The following is a 19,867-nucleotide window of genomic DNA, read 5'->3' as shown; positions in this document are numbered from 1 at the left end:
CTGGCTAGATAGCAAAGGAAGGGAGAGAGCTGCCACCTAATGATGGTCATGAGTAAGTGTCTGTTGGTGTCAAGAGAATTGTTATAAGTGCCATCTTTGGCACTACCTGGTTATCTTGCTGCAGAAATAGTACCAATCACTTTTCCACCATTACGATGCTCCTAGCTACTGCTAATATATTAATTCAGGATCCTCGTGCTTTGACTTGACTTCCAAGTGGTTCTGAGGTTGTAGTCATCATAGTACTTACTCTCTTGCAATTTTCCCCTTTTAAGCTGCATTCTTCCTTTTTGAATAGATCTCCTGTTTTTTCCATCAAAGTTAAGTTTCTTCATGTTTACAGGTTAGTAACCTCCAGGACAGGATGAAAGAATTTTAGTCAATCCATGCAGTTGTTTCGTCACTTCATTAAAATTCCCACCACTAAGGAACAGTTAATAAACAATATATTAGAGTACTAGTATTAGAAAATCACAGTAAATCTAATGTTTTTGACCAACACAGCCCAGGTCAATGATATCTGGAGTCTCTCCACTCTTTGTGTTACTTGTTCAGAAAAAGTAATTGCTCATTCTGCCTTATCAATGGGCGCTTTTTGATTAACATGCAGGGATTTACCTTTGTGTCATTTACAAAGCAACTACTTGGTAGCAGCATTATTATTTTAAATAATACAGTGGGCAGCACGGTGGCGCAGTGGGCAGCACTGCTGCCTCATGGTGCCGGATTCGATCCCGCCCCTGGTCACGGTCCGTGTTGAGTTTTCACATTCTCCCCCTGTCTGCGTAGGTCTCACCCCCACAACCCAAAAAGATGTGCAGGTTAGGTGGATTGACCATGCTAAATTGCCCCTTAATTGGAAAAACAAATTGGGTACTCTAAAAAAATGTTTTTAATTAAATAATACAAACCGCCATTATAAAGAATTTGTAGGTTGAACAAATGAAGATAAAAATGACAGTCATTGTTACAGTATTGTTTCCCCCCACCACCTGCCAGTCTATTCCTTGTTCTTTTCTAACTTAGTGCAGCATGGAGCTCTTTTTGACCAACAGTTTTACTGTTTATTATATGTCAGTGCTTGTCCAGGTTCCTTTGGCCCCAGTACTGAAACCTCCAGGCAAATAATGAAAATCCTTTCTTGGACTTAGGTTGTGGTACCGTGAAAGTGGGGCAAATTTCATTCAATATAATGGGAATGAGGCAGCCCTCTCTGATGCTTTTTTATCTACTGAATGGAAATTGCAAATCTAACACGATCCATCCCATGTTGATGGTTATTTCCAGATGATTGTTACCAGCCAGTCAGAGAATGGCCAGGTGCTTCACGTGATTCCTTCCAACCCACCTGGTGTTGCACAGGTGCTGATTCCACAGGGACAGATTCTCGATGTCACAGACTCGCATGGTAAGGATGATTACCATATGTAATCTCCATAATTTGGCAATTCACTTTGTGTGATTGAGTGTGCCAGTTGTTTAGCAAAAGATAATGAACTACTGTGACCTAGGTGTTCTTTTTCCATCCTTCAGGTAGTGAATTGTGCACTGGTTGGGGCTATGGGTGAAAGTAACAAGATTTGTGGATGGGGAAAAGAGAAAAGAAAGTAGCTGTTATGCAGCACACTTTGTTTCATAAGCAATTGGTTGTTCACACAGTAAAATTGTGTACTTTCTAATCTTAATAATTCTTATTTTAAGTAAAATATATATTTGCATTGTTATCCAATGTATTGTCCAACTAGAATTTCCTTTGCTACGACTAATGTTTGATCTAAACTTTATCATGCTGGTGAATGGCTATCAGGCAAGATTTGTTAGATGACACATTCTCTTTGAAGCACAGAAAGAGTTGTTATATTTTGTTACAATCTATAAAATATTTTGAGACTTATATGAAACTATATGTTAAATGAAAAAATTGTCAGAATAGTTATTCTTAGTATTTTCAACAAGATTCATTTGTCTCTGCTCGTTTTAGATCACAATTCTGTCAATAAAAATACAAATGACTACCAAAACATAGCAATCAAATACTGGGATTTGTAGCGACTTACAATGGCCAACTCCCGATTCAAAATGGCGAACGGCAAAGGCTGATGGGAAAGTCAGCCAACAAGACAAAAACCAGCAGCTGCAGGTTGGCTGTGTATTTACCTCTGGAAAGGCCAGACAAGATCGATACCAGCAACCATCAGCCTAACAAAACACCAGCCATCTGCATACTAATGAGCAATCCCCGGGTACAATAAGCAACATTTAGACACACAAAGCAAAACCAGACTCTTCGGCGCCAGCAGAAGCCGACACAAAAGGAGGTGAACGACCACCTCAAGACCGCCCATCGATCAGGGAACCGCTCCAGCATTGGAGAAAATCGAACCAAGCGATTGGGACAAAGTCCAATCACTTGGGACCAGGTACAGGGTTCACCCCGAAAGGCGGGAAGCCCCTAGGGACTATAAGAATTGAGCCCCAAGTTCAAGTCGCTCCCTTCTTCTTCGGCTCGCTTCCAGCTCTTCCAGCTCTCGTCACTCTTCAGCAGCCGATCGAACCTGTAAGTCTTACTTCAACGCTCGCTACAAGATAGGCGCTCCTAGCTATCAATCTGTACCAACTTCGAATCCCGCAGGCTCAGAACCCGAATGAAAGGCCATTTGTTTCCCTGACCTGGTGGGCCAGTTCCAAGTTAAGTATAGGCCTGTTAGTTGTAGAAGTAGCTTAAACGTAGAATTTGTGCATGAGTAGTGATTACTGTGTATAATAAATGTGCTTTGATTTAAATCTTACTAATCGGTGTATTGAATTATTGATCATTACTCGGACTTGAACCACGTGGCGGTATCATAAAGATACCTGGCGACTCAAGAGCAAAGGTGATAAAACAGAGCAATTAAACAAAGGCAGAGTTAGCAACATTATTTGGCGACATCCTGACGGGACCCAATCTAGAAGTGGAAAACCACTCCGGGAGAACCCAAGAATTTGAATTAGAGATCCAATTGGAAACAGAAAACCACAAGTGTTCAAGCAGTTCTGATCAATACTCATAAATTCGGAAGTGTGTCTATGCATGCGTAACTAACAGGGCGATAAGGTAAAACTGATAGATTTTTTGTTGCGACAAAACTGTCGGAAGTTTGTATTTCGGAAAGTAGCGAAAGCCGTACCCGTATTTACAGCACCGCCTTAATACCTTCTGTCCCAAATTTGAAGAGCAGCATTCGGATAGGAAAGATGGCAATGCAGCGCCTAATGAACCCCGAGGAATTTGCGGTCGCAGCGACCAGCAGCAGTAGAGTGGGACAATGTCCCACCTGGGAGGAAGAGATCAGGAAATATCTCAAAGGGAAAGGATGGCCCCTTTGGAATGAATTCTGTGACAACGAGGAATCGGGTCCCGGGGGTATAGGACATACATGGTGGGAGACCCTGAGCGAGATCCACAAAAAGAGCTTCGGGAAAGCTCGCAAGCCGATGGCAATCGTGTCCTGCTTGGCACAATTGCGAGGCACAGAGGAGGTCGTTAGGACGCTCCGGAAAGAAGTTGCGGGCATACATCGAATGAGTAAGGTCGATGTAAGCGAGGTAGAAAAGGAGAATTTAGAATTGAGAAGGAAGTTGGCGGCAAAAGATGGCGAGGTGGAGGATGCCAAAAGGGCACACCAGTCTTGTCTGGCGCACTTAAGCAGCTTCCAGTCTCAATATGAAAAGGCCTATCAGGACACGCAACGTGCAGTCCTGGTACGTGAAGAAACAGAAAAGCAGGTAGAGGCATTGCAGAGACAGTGTAGCGATCTAAAGGCAGCATTAAGAGCACTCCATGCTGCCACCACAGAACAAAGACAAAGCACGCTAGATCACGCAAAGTGCCGGAAGCAGATTGCAGAGCTGCAATCGCTGCTTTCAGTTCAGAAAGGTTTCCAGGAAACCTTTGGAGAAAAATTAGATCAGGAAGACGGCCCTGATTGGGAAGAATTGAACGAAACAGCGCAGAGATATGTTCAGGGAACATGTGCGCAGGGAAAGCCACAAAAGAGGAAAGCGCCCCAACCCGCCACAGAGCAGATAGTTCAAGCTCCAATGAACCCAGTAACCACCTACCGCACAGCCACATCGGACGATGAGGAATTTCTATATTCCACCCCCTTAACAGTGACCCAATTACGGGACACGTGCAATAAGATCATACCGTTCCTCCCCACCTCAGACCCCCACCATTTCTTTGCCACAGTCAAGCATCAGGCGACCATGTACGGCCTGGATGAGCGAGAGCATGTAAAGCTCACAGTTTTAAATTGAGGCCCTTCAGTAGCAGCAGCCCTTCCCGACCCACAGAATGTAGGAGGAGGCACCCTTGCAGAAATGCATACCACGGATCCTGGATGCGATCGGGTATAACCGGGGTGACCCCGTAGATGGCCTCAACAAATGTAGGCAAAAGAAATCCGAGCACCCCACAGCGTTTGCAGGACGCCTGTGGATTCACTTTGCAGCAGTCTTTGGAGATTTAGACCGTGCCCATTTGTCCCCAGACAACATGGCGGAATGGACCCGCACCCTTATCTCCCATGCCACAGAAACAGGACAGAAAGCCTGCGTGAGTTATGATCCCTCAGAGGAGGCCCATAACGAGAAGTGGGTACTGAAAAGATTGTCCCGCGCTTGGGAGCAATCTGTTCAAAGTAAACCCGCAGTTAAGAATACCGAGGAAAAGCAGGCCGGCGCAGATATGCAGGCAGTAAAGACAACACACCAGAACCCCGCATGGGTGAATGAGGGAAAGAACAGCCCCCCACCCAAGTCACAGAAGTGTTACAACTGTGGACACTTCGCAAGAGAGTGCAATGCCCCAAAAAAGCCACAGAGAGCCCAGCAGACGGGCACTCTGAGTAAGTTGGCGCCCGTTCAGATCAGACGGACTTGACCGGAACGGACTGACGGTGTACGGGCTCCCCCAGTTGGGTCTGCGACACCCTTTGGGATAGGTCCGGACGACCGGTAGTTGCAGCGAAAATTCGGGGACAGCTCATCGAATTTCTCTGGGACACAGGAGGGTCCCACACCACAATAAATTCCTCCACCATGTTCCAAAAAGACACGTGGCCCACTACAGCCACTATCACCCTCAGCGGCTTTACAGGCCACTCACAGCAGGGACACATCACAGCCCCTGTACCCATTCAAATCGGTAACATCACCACCAAGCACCCCGTAGTTTTAGTTGACCTACCCCACACAGCAGAACACATTCTGGGAATTGATTTCGTGAATTCCCATAATCTTTCATTCGATCCAGTCAACCAGTGTGTCTGGAAGATGGCAAAATCCGCAAGAGCCCCCGCAACGCTCAACATAGGAGAATATGTGAACAAAATTAGCGCAGTAGGCGAATTTTGGTTCAACCCGACCACGCTTAGTACGGACAAGCAGGTTAGGGCAGTTCTGCAAAACAACAGGGCAGCATTCGCAACCCACAAGCACGACTGTGGACGGATGACTGGCTCTGTACAAATAACAGGGCCTGACCCTAGACCCTAAAAACAGTATGGATTTCCCCAAGAGGCAGAGGGAGAAATCTCAAAGGTAATAGAAAGCTTATTAGAGCAGGGCGTACTTAGATCAGTAGCCTCCACTACTAATGCCCGGATTTGGCCAGTGAGAAAGCCTGATGGATCATGGCGACTGACCATCGATTACCGGGAACTCAACAAAATCACCGTAGCAGCCCCCACAGTAGCCACAAGTCCCGAGACCATGCTCAAGCAGGGACTCAATTCCCGATTCTTTACGGTTTTGGATGTCAGTAATGGATTCTGGTCCATTCCATTGGCAAAGGCGTGCCAGTACAAATTTGACTTCACCTTTAAAGCACAGCAGTACACGTGGACATGCCTACCACAAGGCTTCCACAACTCCCCCTCCATTTTCCACCGACAGCTGGCAAATGGTTTAACCAAATTCTCTCGCCCCGAATGTCTGGTTCAGTACGTAGACGACCTACTACTGCAGACAGACACCAAGGAAGAGCACATTGAGCTTCTGTCCGAACTCCTGGAACTCTTACACTCAATCGGTTGTAAAGCCAACCCCAAAAAGGCCCAGATTTTGGAAGAAAAGGTGATATATTTCGGAAAAATTATCACACATGGTAAATGCGAGATCGAGCATAAAAGGATTGACTCGATTGCTAAATTGCCCCTTCCCCGGAACGTTTCAGCCCTCCGGTCGTTTTTAGGACTGGTTGGCTACTGCCGAAACCACATTGACGGTTTCGCCAGCAAGGCAGCACCCCTCTCAGACCTCCTAAAGAAAGGAGCCCCCTGGGAATGGCTTCCGCAGCATACGGATGCTGTGGACTCTTTAAAACAGGCACTCCTAGCAGCCCCCTCACCACAAGTTCCAGACCCGCTTTCCCCTTACGCCATAGAGGTCGTGACCACAGACCGCACCCTTTCGGCCGTGCTCCTCCAGGAACTGCACGACCAGTTAACGCACGTAGCTTACGCCTCCAGAATTTTAGATGCTGTGAAGCAGGGATTTTCAGCCTGTGAGAGGCACCTGCTCGCAGTATTTTGGGCAGTGCATCATTTTTCATATATTACCGGACTGAACCCCATTACAATTCTCACCGAACACACCCCCACCCAACTCTTACTGGATGGATGACTCGAGGACGGTACAGTCAGCCAGATTAGAGCAGCTAGATGGACCCCTCTCTTGCAGGGATGAGACATCACTGTTAAACGGACAAAGACGCACATCTATTTAGCCGACAACTTACAGTACCCCGGAACCCCCCCATGAATGCAAAATTATCTCACCACAACACAGGCCCCTTTATTGCGAAAACACCCCACAGAAAGATAGGTAGTTCAACCCAGAGCCCCCAGCACACAGACACGTGTGAGCCCATAAAGATCTATGTGGATGGATCTTCCACAGTCTTGGATGGGAAGCGCATAACAGGTTGCGGTATATATGTCGAGGACATGCAGGGACGCGCCCTTGAGGAAATATTGTTACAACTTCCAGGCCACATAGGCGCGCAGGCAGCAGAGCTCGCGGCCATCGCGTATATAGTGGAACACCCAGATTCCTTCCCCAGCCCAGCAGACATATACTCGGACAGCCTCTATGTCTGCAACAGTCGCACGGAATTTCTGCCCCTGTGGAAAGCAAGAGAATTTGTTTCCACAGACTGGAAACCCCTCCCCTCAGCCCCATTGCTCCGTCACATTTTCGAGCGAGCACAGAACATGACTTTTGGGATAGTCCAGGTCCGCAGTCACCATCGTTCCTCCCCCCCCCCCCCCCCCCCCCCCCCAGAAATGTGAAAGCCGACGCACTGGCTAAAGCATGTTCCAGCCATGGATATTTTTGGACCCCCCCCCCCTCCGAAAGCGCACCAGTGAATGCAGTTCAGGTCTCACAGACAAAGATCGAGGATCTAGTAGAGGCCCAGAAGCAGGACAGCAATCTCAGGAAGATTTTGAAAGGAAAATATCCAGCTCCCTGTGAGAGGTTCAAAAATGCACTGACCACACATGACGATGTGGTGTTAAAAGACACCCTTTATGTGGTTCCTGAACAGCACAGGAATCAACTGATTTGTTTGTTCCATGACGGTCATGGACATCAGGGAATCAATCCCACTACAGCCCATCTCAAGCAGCTTTGTTGGTGGCCGAATTTAAAGGAAGATGTAAACCATTACATCGAGAATTGTCTTATCTGTGCCCAGAATAATCCGGACAGATATGCCAAAAAGGCTCAACTCAGCCACACCCGACCCGTTAATGGCCCCTGGACTAACCTCCAGATTGATTTTATAGGACCATTGCCCCCTTGCAGGAATGGCTATAAATATGTACTTGTGGTAATTGACACATTTACGAAATGGGTGGAAGCATTCCCAGCCCGCACAAACACTGCAAAAACCACAGCCAAGGTTTTGACCCACCACATTTTTACAAGTTGGGGACTCCCCCGCAGCATTGAATCAGACCAAGGTTCCCATTTTATGCGACGTGTCATGCAGAACGTCCTCACGATATTTGGCATCACCCAAAAATTCCACATAGCATACCACCCACAGTCGAGTGGTATCGTGGAGCGCATGAATCGGATCCTAAAATCCACCCTCAGAAAAATGGTTCAGCAGATCAACACCACTTGGGAGTCAGTCCTCCCTTTCGCGCTGATGTTTTTGCGTAACACAATTTCTACTTCCACAGGTTACACCCCACACACACTCATGACCGGACGCCCCATGAAAGGCACAGAATATTTATTAGGTTCAGACTTGACCAACCCCGAAGTGACGGCCCTCACACACGAGAACGCTGTAGAGCAATTAGTTGAAAATGTTAAAACGGCTCAGCTAGCAACCGCAGTAAAATTGGGCACCAGAAAGAAACAGGGCAAGGCTTGTTTCGACAAGATAGTGCATGCGATTGAGTACAGTATAGGACAGCAAGTAATGCTCTCTGTATATAACCCCAGCACGTTCCTGTCCCCAAAATACTCGGGTCTGTACTCCATTGCTGACAAAGTAAGCCCCTCCATATATAAAATAAAGTACCCCAACGGTAAGACTGCGTGGTTCCATATAAACCAGCTGAAGGCATATGGAACACAGTCGAACCACTCACACCACATCATGCTCGACGCAGCACACCACACCCCGCCCACAGCCAACGTAACCCTACCATCCCCCAATACGTCCAGCCCAGCCACGGACTCAACCTCGACTCCACCCCCGAAATATACACTCCGACCCGAAACACCCACAGACTGCAGCAGCAGAGACAGCGACTGTGACTCGGACGACAGCCACAGCACGCCTCCCTACTATCCCCATGCAACAGGCCCCACACCCAGGGATTCCGACTACGATCCAAGTGATCCCTTCATGATCACTTTCCTCAACAAACCCCACCACCGAATTACACTGACGATCCCAATTCTGTCCCCACACAACTAGACACCAACTATTGGCACCGAGATAACTCGTTCCGACTCGTCCGCAACGACGAGAGCGACCCCACCTCACACCATGCAGCCCTTTCAGCCCTGATACACTCAAGAGTTTGGCACCCGGGAGAAGATGACGACCTTGGGTCTGACTCCCAAACCGAGAACCCCTTTGCGACCCTGTTCGCAACCGAGAACTGAGGTGTCCAGATGATGTTTTAAAAGGAACCGCTTGGGAGAAGTGGTGTCCTTTCTGATGGAACATGCCGCATGTTTTAAGTTGTTTGTAAGTTTGTTAAATGTTGTATGTCCGACAGGAAACAAAACATATTCACGGCCCCACGCCTTTTCGGCCGAAATCTCTGTGGACTTGCCCACAGAGACTCACTACTGGCAGACACTAGTTCAGCGGAACTAGCTTGTCTGCAGAGACTTGTTAAGGTACCAGATGCCCGTTCATAACTGCCCTTCTGGTTTGAAGGAAAGAACCATTACGGCAGCCCCCCCCCCATGGTGACTGCATTTCTTGCCCGTTCTTGTCGATTGCTCAGGCAGTGGAGAAACGGCTTGGGACCCGCCCTGCCTGGGAACCCCCCCTCTGGTCAACTACACTCGGGTAGGAGAGACACGGCATTGGTAGCCGTCCTACCCGGGGACTCCATCCAACTTTTACCCGTCGCAGCCCATACGCACCTCATTTTGGCACTTTCAGTTCAAAAAGTTTTGTTTTGTTTCAGGTAACCCTTAGGTTGCCAACCACATGCTATTTACATCCTGAAACATTTGGAGGTAAATTGCGCAGTCTGCGAGACGGCTCGCACTGGTTCATTATTTGGAAGTGTGTCTTGTCTTAAAATTTGGTTTTTGGAAAAAAAAATGAGGGAGTCACACATAGTGACCAATTATAAAGGGAGTAATTGGCACTAAAGGACAGACAGACTATCATACGAGATGTTAAACAAAGATAGTTACAGACACTATGCTTGTTTCCACAGAACTCCAGAAGCTCCAGGACCGGAGAAGAGAAGAAAAGAAAAGAGAAGAGCCATGAGGATTTCCTCCACATGGATCAGCATCATACTAATGGGCATTTGGTTGCGAGTGAACGCGAACCCCATGACTTCAAGCCCCCCCCCAAGCCGTTAATGTTTCACTTCCCTGCAGTACCCAGAGCCCAGTCACCAGCGACACCACATCATCTTGGTGTGCCAGGTTTATAACCTGGCACTCCCTGTCCTATGTAATAGAAACCCTACTAGTATTAGCGATACTCTGCTGCATCGTGCAGACTATGCGTCTAAGGAAATGGAGAAGGAGAGCCTACCGCGCTCGAACCCCGGTATATAGGATCAGATCCCCTATTTTCGGATACGACCAGACCCCCGACCCCCGCGATCTATAATAAAGAGCATTCATTTGCGGTTTTATTGTAAATAAAGAAATGTAAAGAACTGTTCATGAGCAAATTGTACGATCCTGTGCTTGACTGCCAAGCCAGGAAAAATGTGTATAAACTGCTATGATTTTGTTTATATGGTTGAGGAGGGTAGAATAATGAAATGTTTAAGTGAGTGTAGTGTACTAAGAATAGTTAGAGGTTCCCAGTTTATTGTTTTGTAATGCATGTCCCTGTTTGACATAGCGCCCTTAGAATTGTCAGTTAAAAGTTTTTTGCATAGCTATGGTCAGTGCAGAGGCCATGAAGGAAGTGCCCCCCCCCCAGGTCAGGGAATGGAAAGCAACATAGTTATGTGATCCTTCACGCTTCGCGTTAGGATCACAAGGAGGGAATGTAGCCACTTAAAATGGTCAACTCCCGATTCAAAATGGCGAACGGCAAAGGCTGATGGGAAAGTCAGCCAACAAGACAAAAACCAGCAGCTGCAGGTTGGCTGTGTATTTACCTCTGGAAAGGCCAGACAAGATCGATACCAGCAACCATCAGCATAACAAAACACCAGTCATCTGCATACTAATGAGCAATCCCCGGGTACAATAAGCAACATTTAGACACACAAAGCAAAACCAGACTCTTCGGCGCCAGCAGAAGCCTACACAAAAGGAGGTGAACGACCACCTCGAGACCGCCCATCGATCAGGGAACCGCTCCAGCATTGGAGAAAATCGAACCAAGCGATTGGGACTCACTTGGGACCAGGTACAGGGTCCGCCCCGAAAGGCGGGAAGCCCCTGGGGACTATAAGAATTGAGTCCCAAGTTCAAGTTGCTCTCTTCTTCGGCTCTTCCAGCTCTCGTCACTCTTCAGCAGCCGATCGAACCTGTAAGTCTTACTTCAACGCTCGCTACGAGATAGGCGCTCCTAGCTATCAATCTGTACCAACTTCGAATCCCGCAGGCTCAGAACCCGAACAAAAGGCCATTTGTTTCCCTGACCTGATGGGCAGTTCCAAGCTAAGTATAAGCCTGTTGTAGAAGTAGCTTAAACGTAGAATTTGTGCCTGAGTAGTGATTACTGTGTATAACAAATGTGCTTTGATTTAAATCTTACTAATCGGTGTATTGGATTATTGATCATTACTCTGATTTGAACCACGTGGCGGTATCATAAGGATACCTGGCGACTCGAGAGCAAAGGTAATAAAACAGAGCAATTAAACTAAGGCAAAATTAGCAACAGATTGCAAACTGCTGATTATGATTCCAATGCAACTTGCTTAGCAGAATAAAGGAGAGGACATGTAAATCAAGTTACTACATTTCAAAAAGCTAAATTTTGAAGATGGGGTCTGGCTATCCGAATGTTCTCATTATTATAATGTTTACCTTATTCCACTAGGTTTTTCTTTATTTACTGTCTGTTTATTATTCTCTGATCATGCTGTAATTATTTAATTTCTTAAAAGTTAACTCTTATTTATTGCCAGATACAATAGATGACAAACAGCTAAGTGATGAGCTTCAGACGGTGACCGTAGCTGCAATAACAGATAACACCGGTTATGTTTTGCCATCTTCATTAACACTGCCCAAAAAGGCTTCACTCAGGTATGTATGAAACACATTATGTCATGAAATCTAACAGAAAATTGAGTGGTATCTAAGGAAGCGATGGCTTAGTTACAGGCGCGATACATTTCAACAGGGAAATTCAGAGAAACTAAAGCTCCTTTGATGACCAGGGCGATAGATGAAGCTATGAAACAAAACATGCAGATGCATGGTGCACGTTAGGTGAAATCTTCATGCGAGAACCATACCAAGTACCATAAGTTTGAGAGAGGAAGTGAAGCAAAAAATAAGACTGGCAAAGAGTGAATATAAGAACAGGCTGGTGGTTAACATAAGAGGAAACCTAAAAAACGTAATCTGGCATGTAAATACAATGCGGCTAGTAAAAGACAGGGTGGGGTTTATAAGGGATAACAAAAGTGAAATATGCTTAGAGGGACAGAGCAAGGCTAGAATACTTAGTGAGTAATGGAAACAGAAAATATTGCCAAACCTGAGTTTTTCCAGCATTTTCTGTTTTTATTTCAGATTTCCAATATCTACAATATTTTACTTTTCTACTTAGTGATTGCATCAGTGTTTACTAAAGAAGAAGATGCTTACAAAATATCAGTTGGCATGGTGGAGGTAGAGAAAATGGATGGGGTAAAAATTGATGGCTCGGATGTATTGGAAAGGCTGGCTATGCTAGACTGGATATCTCATCTGGATCACTTGCATCCTAAGTTGCCTAAGTCAAGGACGTGAGAGCGATAATAGCAGAAGTGCTTGCCATAAATCTTCCTTAGATACGGGCGAGTGCCAGAGGATACGGGCGACATTGACACAGTGGTTAGCACTGCTGATTCACAGTGCAGGGACCCAGATTCAATTCCGGCCTTTGGTGACTGTCCGTGTGGAGTTTGCACTTTCTCCCCGTGTCTACGTGGGTTCCTCCGAGTGCTCCGATTTCCTCCCACAATCCAAAGATGTGCAGGGTAGGTGAATTGGCCATGCTAAATTTCCCCTTAATGTCCAAAGGTTAGGTGGGGGTATGGGGACAGGGTGGGCATTTGGGTTTAGGTAGGGTGCTCTTTCAGAGGGTTAGTGCAGTCTTGGTGGGCCAAAGGGCCTCCTCCTGCACTGTAGGGGATTCTATGATTGAAAAGTGGGATTTTCTCCTAGGCCGATGTTCGGCAGGAAAAGCAGTGTTGAAGCTGCCGACTGGTGTCTTTCTCTGCCGTTTAGTGCAGCACTTTAATTTTTTAAAACTTTAAGTCCAGATCGGGGTGCCATTTTTAATAGCAAACCAGTTCACTCAAGTGAACACCTCCCTCTCTTTCACCCCCTTCCTTTCGCACCAAATTGGCATCAAGATGGCACTACCCTGTCATCCAACTGGCAGCTCCTGGGTAGTCCCAGCTTGATGCCAGGTACTACCCAGGCATGACCCTCTTTTCCTTTCACCCAAGCGCTACACTTATCTGAGCTCTCTGGGAGTAATGCTCTCTTTCTGAGACCAGTTACTCTTCATGGCTTTCTGCTATCATGTCACATTGGATGTTTTTTTTGACGTGGGGGTATGATTCCAACGTATGGGCCTGATAATAAGTTAATTTATTATTATAATATTCCTGACGTTCACGTGACCCATCATTGAGGGGGGTTTAAAAAACAATAATCAGGAAAAAATAGGCACTTGCCGAGTGTTAAGTCATTCAGGAGAACCAAGAGAATCCAGCAGATGCTGCCTTTATGGATTTTAAGAAGCTGTTTGGCAAAATACTACTTGTGGCAAGAGATACAGGGAGTTGTGAAAAGGAACAATCCAAGGAGTGCGTCTTAAAAGACCTGGAAGTCACTGCCTAGGCAGTAGCATAAATGAGTCATATTCTTGTTGGCAGGATGTGATGAGAGGTGTGCCACAGGGATCAGTACTGGCATCGCAACTCTTCACAATTTATATAAATGATTTAGATGAAGGGACCGATGGTTTGGCTGTGAAATTTTCAGATGATACAAAGATAGGAAAGTAAGTTGTAAAGAGGACATAAGGTTACAAAAAGATATAGATCAGTTGGGTGAGTGGGCAAATGGAGTATAATGTGGGAAAATATGAGGTTGTCCATTTTGGCAGGACAAATAAAAAGCATATTCTCTAAATGGTGAGAGATTGCAGAGCTCCAAGATGCAAGGAATCTGGGCGCAACTCTTAAATGCAGCAAGTAATTGAGGGCGACTCAGTGGTGCAGTGATTAGTACTGCTGCCACATGGCGCCGACGACCCGAGTTCGATCCTAGCCCCAGGGTACTGTCTGTGTGGACTTTGCACATTCTCCTTGTGTCTGCATGGATCTCACTCCCACAACCCAAAAGATGCGCAGGGTAGGTGGATTGGCCACGCTAAATTGCCCCTTAATTTAAAGTAAATGCAGAAAGTAATTAATATGTGTAACTTCTAATACACATACATATGCCACACTTCAAGAGGGCCCTGCTCCTTGCAAGCAGAAAGAACACATATGCACATTGCATTGTTTCAGCTAAACAAAATAAGTGATAGCTAGTTAATTCCTCAGGACAATGTCCTTAGGACAACGGGGGCTGGTATAGCACAGTGAGCTAAAGAGCTGGCTTGTAATGCAGAACAATGCCAGCAGCACGGGTTCAATTCCTATACCGGCCTCCCCGAACAGGCGCTGGAATGTGACGACTAGGGGCTTTTCACAGTAACTTCATTGAAGCTACTTGTGACAATAAGCGATTATTAGTAGTAGTAGTAGTATTAGTATTATTGATCAATCAGAGTCAAGCTGTCTGGTTTAAATCTCCAAACAATGCTTGCCATTTGGCTGTCAGTCACCATTAAGGATTTATTGGACTCCACCTGATAGTGTCCAATTCTGGTTATTTAAACATAGAATAAGATTGCAAGGATATGCAACCCATATATGATTTGATGTACTAGGAATTTAATGCAGGAGAAAGGTTAATGAAGCTTTAATAATGTGAGATTTCAAGCTAACAGCATTAAAGGCAGTATTGTGTGTGACTTGAAGGGGAATTTCCAGGTGGTGGTGTTCCCATGTGTCTGGTACCTTTGTCCTTCTACATTGGTAGTAGTTGTGGGTTTGGATGGTGATGACTAAGGGGCCTTGGTGAGTTCCTGCAGTATATTTTGTAGATGGTACACACTGCTGCTATGGTTCGTGGTGGTGCAGGGAGTGAATGTTTGTGGATGCGGTTCCAATCAAGCGGATTACTTTGTCGTGCATGTTGTCAAGGTTTTTTTGGGGAGCTGCATTCATCCAGGCAGGTGGATAATATTCCTTCACACTCTGTACTTGTGCCTTGTAGCTGGTGGACAGACTTTAGGGAATCAAGAGATGAGATGCTTGCTGTGGAATTCTTAGCCTCTGATCTGCTCTTGTAACCAAAGCATTTATATGGTTGAACCAGTTCAGTTTCTCCCAGGATGTTGATAAAAGGGGATCCAGTGATGGTAATGCCATTGAATGTCAAGGGTAGATGGTTAGATTCTCTTTTTTTGGAGATGGTTGTTGGTTGCCTGGCCCTTGTATGGCACAAATGTTACTTTTCACTTGTCAGTATTACAATTCCATTCACAGCAATTATGTAGAAAAATGCTTTAAATATTTTCTTTCCTTGTATTTCAGAACTGTTGAAGACAATTTTCCTGTTCCATTGCAGCCACTGCCACACAACACCCCTGCCTGGGCTCGACGGCTTCGGAGTTGTGAGGTTGATTAATTGCTTACGTATCTGCTTTATTTAAGATATTGCTCCATGTTGATCTCTCTTTGAGTAGCATTGACTTTCAAATATTTTTTATCAGTTGGTGCAATTTATACTTGGGGTGCCAAATAAGCTGCACTGCCTAAATTTTTCAATACCGTTCAGGAGAGCACAGATTTTCATCAAAAGCTCTGAACCACAAGCAAAGCATGCAACAGTAGAGATACAGTCAGGGCATAGATCTGTGAAAGATGTAGGGTAGAAATTTATGAATCAAGAAATAAACAAGTGCAAAAATTCTGAGGAACGGTTAATGTTTCTGGAGAGACCCATCTTTCTCTTTCAGATACTGACTGAACTGTGTGCATTTCCAGCGACTTCTGTTTTTATTTCAGATTCGCAGGGTTAATTTTTTATTAATTTTTGCAAATTTTTACACCAAGTGGAAGGAAGATTTACGTATTGGTTTGTGTTCATACAACAGGAGGCTGCATTCCCCTCTGGCCTTCCTGGACTATCCTGTAACTGGACTGGTGTATTGATCTTAACCCCCTGCTGGAGGATTTGTAGGAGCGACCCAAAGTTGTCTTTGTTCCCTATCCCTCATTGAAAAGTAGCCTGAGATTATATAGATGCTCCATAACCATTATTGGGAGTGGATATGTGTTGTGCACTGAATTAGAATTTCACAGTAAGAACAAAGAACATTACGGCACAGGAACAGTGCCTTCAGCCCACCAAGCCAGCCCCGATCCAGATTCCGTATTTAGACCTATTTCCCAAACAATCTGCATCCCTCCATTCTCCGCCTATTCATGTGTCTATCAAGAGACATCTTAAATGTTGCTATCATGCCTGCCTCCACTGGCAACATGTTCTAGGCACCCATCGCCTTAAAAACTTTCCCCCTCTCACCTTGAACCTTGTAATTGAGTCTTCTAACGTGGGGAAAAGCTTCTGAGTATTCACCCTGTCTGTACCTTATAATTCTGTCGACCTCAATCCGATCTCCCCACAGCCTCTGTCTTTCCACCAAAAATAATCTGAGTTTATTCACCCTCTCCTCATAGCTAACATCCTCCAGACCAGGCAACATCCTGGTAAACCTTCTTTGCACTCTCTCCAAAGCGTCCACATTCTTCTGGTAGTGTGGCGACCAGAACTGCATTCAATATTCCAAATGTGGCCTAACTAAAGATTTATACAACTGTAACATGACCTGCCAACTCTTGTACTCAATGCCCCAGCCAATGAAGGCAAGCATGCAGTATGCCTTCTAGACAACCTTATCCACCTGTATTGCCACTTTTATGGAACAATGGACCTGATCGCCTAGATCCCTCTGTATGTCAATACTCCTAATGGTTCTGCCATTTACTGTATAATTCACACCTGAATTTGATCTTCCAAAACGCATCAACTCGCATTTGTCCAGATTGAACTCCATGTGCCATTTTTCTGCCCAACTCTCTAATCTGTCTATATTCTGCTGTATTCTCTGACAGTCTCCTTCACTACCTGCAACTCCACCTATCTTAGTGTCATCTGTAAACTTGCTAATCAGACCATCTACATTTTCCTCCAGGTCATTTATATATTACAAACAACAGCGGTCCCAGCACTGATCCCTGTGGAACACCACTAGTTACAGATCTCCATTCTGAAAAACTCCCATCCACTGTTACTCTGTCTCCTGTTGCCAAGCCAGTTCTTTATCCATCTAGCTAGCACACCCCGAATCCCATGCAACTTTACCTTCTGTACCAGTCTGCCATGAGGGACCTTGTCAAACACCTTATTGAAGTCCATGTAGACGACATCCACAGCCTTTCCGTTATCAATGGATTTTGTCACCTCCTCGAAAAACTCTTTATCAAGTTGGTGAGACATGATCTTCCCCACATAAAACCTTGATGCCTATAATTAACAAGTCCATTCGCTTCCAAATGTGAATAAATCCTGTCCCTCAGTATCTTTTCTAACAGCTTCCCCACCACTGACTCGGGTTCATCGGCCTGTAATTACCTGGATTATCCCTGCTTCCCTTCTTAAACAAAGGAGCAACATTGGCTATTCTCCAGTCCTCTGGAGCCTCACCTGTGGTCAAAGATGATGCAAAGATATATTTTAAGACCCCAGCTATTTCCTCTCTCGCCTCCCACAATAACTTGGGATGTATCCCATCCAGCCCAGGGACCAGTCTATCTTAATGCCTCTTATGATATCCATCACTTACTCCTTCATTATGTTGACATGTCCTAGAATATTCATACATACATCCGTCATGTTCCTCCCCTTGGTGAATACCGATGCAAAGTATTCATTAAGAATCTCACCCACTTCCTTTGACTCCACGCAAATCTTCCCTCCTTTGTCCTTGAGTGGGCCTACTCTTTCCCTAGCCACCCTCTTGCTCCCTATATATGTATAAAAGGCCATGGGATTTTCCTTGACCCTGCTTGCTAATGACATTTGATGGCCTCTTTTAACTCTCCGAACTCCCCATTTGATGTTGTTCCTACTTTCCCTATAGTCTCCAAAAGCTTTGTCTGTTTTTAGGTGCATAAACCTTTATCTTTTTGACTAGTCTCACAATTTCCCCCGTCATCCATGGTTTCCTAATTCTGCTAATTCTATCCTTCATTCAAGCAGACCAGGCCTGTCCTGCACTCAACTGGTCTTTAAAAGACTCTCGCATATCAAAAGTGGATTTACCTTCAAACAGCTCCAATCCACATTCTCCAGTTCTTGCTGAATTCTGTTGTCGTTCGCTTTCCCCCAATTTAGCACCCTCACTCGAGGACCACTTTTGCCTCTATCCATGATTATTCAAAAACTTATGAAATTATGATCACTATTCCCAAAATGTTCCCCGACTGAAACTTTGGTCACCTGGCTGGGCTCATTCCCCCCCCAATACTAAGCCCAATAAGCCCTGGTTGGACTGTCAACATACTGTTTCAAAAAACCCTCTTGGACACACCTAACAAATTGCTCTCCACCCAAACCTCTGGCACTAAGGGAGTCCCAGTCAATATGGGGGCAATTAAAATCACCCGCCACGACAACCCTGCTATTTTATAAAGCCAGTGCTAACTGGATCGTTAACACAATTACAATATTTTGTAATTTGTGTTTTAAAAGATTAGCTTTCCCAACATTCCCTGTATGGAAATGGAATGGAAATCGCTTATTGTCACAAGTAGGCTTCAATGAAGTTACTGTGAAAAGCCCCTAGTCGCCACATTCCGGCGCCTGTTCGGGGAGGCTGGTACGGGAATTGAACCGTGCTGCTGGCCTGCCTTGGTCTGCTTTAAAAGCCAGCGACTTAGCCCAGTGTGGAATGCAAGGGTTAAAGAGTTTTCATTCTAATTGGGCAAGCTAAAATGGACCCTCTCTTTAGAGTATTTCATGACAATCGCAAGGATAGAGTTGAGTGTGGACATTTTGTCCATCTATTTAATTTGTTGACAGAAGTCCAATCTTACCCCATAATGGCATCTAACTATTTCATGAAAGATTCAGGAGTTGTTGCTTCCATGATTGTAATTTGATTACTCTTTATTTGAGAAAAGTTTTTTGGTACCAGCCCATAAATTACCTTCTACTAGTTTTCTGCACTGTAGTCATGACTTAAATTACAGTAATGCCCAAGGTTAATTTTGTCTTCTGTAGTTAGCATTATACTTCGCTGAAAGGATTCCTCCGATTGTGTAACTTCAGATCAGTGTTTAGGTCCGTAGAATCTCTACTGTGCAGAAGGAAGCCATTCGGCCCATTGAGTCTGCACTGACCCTCTGAAAGAGCACCCACCTAGGCCCACTCCCCCGCCCGATCCACATAACCCCACCTAATCTGCACATTTTTGGACACTAAGGGACAATTTTTTTCGCGTGGCCAATCCACAGATGGGTTGCACGATAGCACAGTGGTTAGTACTGTTGCTTCACAATGCCAGGATCCTGGGTTCGACTCCCTCTTAGGTCACTGTCTGTGCAGAGTCTGCATGTTCTCCCCATGTCTGCATGGGTTTCTGCCCACAAGTCCGGAAAGACGTGCTTGTTAGGTGAATTGGACATTCTGAATTCTCCCTCTGTGTACCTGAACTGGCGTCGGAGTGTGGCGAATAGGAGCTTTCACAGTAACTTCATTGCAATGTAAATGTAAGCCTACTTGCGACAATAAT

General features: G+C 45.4%; 1 protein-coding gene across 5 annotated transcripts in view; it reads left to right on the top strand.

The window, feature by feature from the left end:
* LOC140393862 (calcium-responsive transcription factor-like) overlaps positions 1-19,867 on the top strand; it is a 79,800-nt gene that overhangs the window by 10,850 nt on the left and 49,083 nt on the right. For all 5 annotated transcript variants that reach the window (XM_072480437.1, XM_072480400.1, XM_072480426.1 and 2 more), the window contains 3 exons: positions 1,288-1,408; positions 11,862-11,982; positions 15,603-15,687. In XM_072480437.1, the coding sequence (XP_072336538.1) occupies positions 1,288-1,408; positions 11,862-11,982; positions 15,603-15,687 (327 nt within the window). The remainder of the gene's footprint in view (positions 1-1,287; positions 1,409-11,861; positions 11,983-15,602; positions 15,688-19,867) is intronic.

This window comes from Scyliorhinus torazame, chromosome 2 (assembly GCF_047496885.1).
Source record: "Scyliorhinus torazame isolate Kashiwa2021f chromosome 2, sScyTor2.1, whole genome shotgun sequence".
NCBI lineage: Eukaryota > Metazoa > Chordata > Chondrichthyes > Carcharhiniformes > Scyliorhinidae > Scyliorhinus > Scyliorhinus torazame.
The sequence above is the reverse complement of the archived record's forward strand: the minus strand, read 5'-3'. Positions and strand labels throughout refer to the sequence as shown.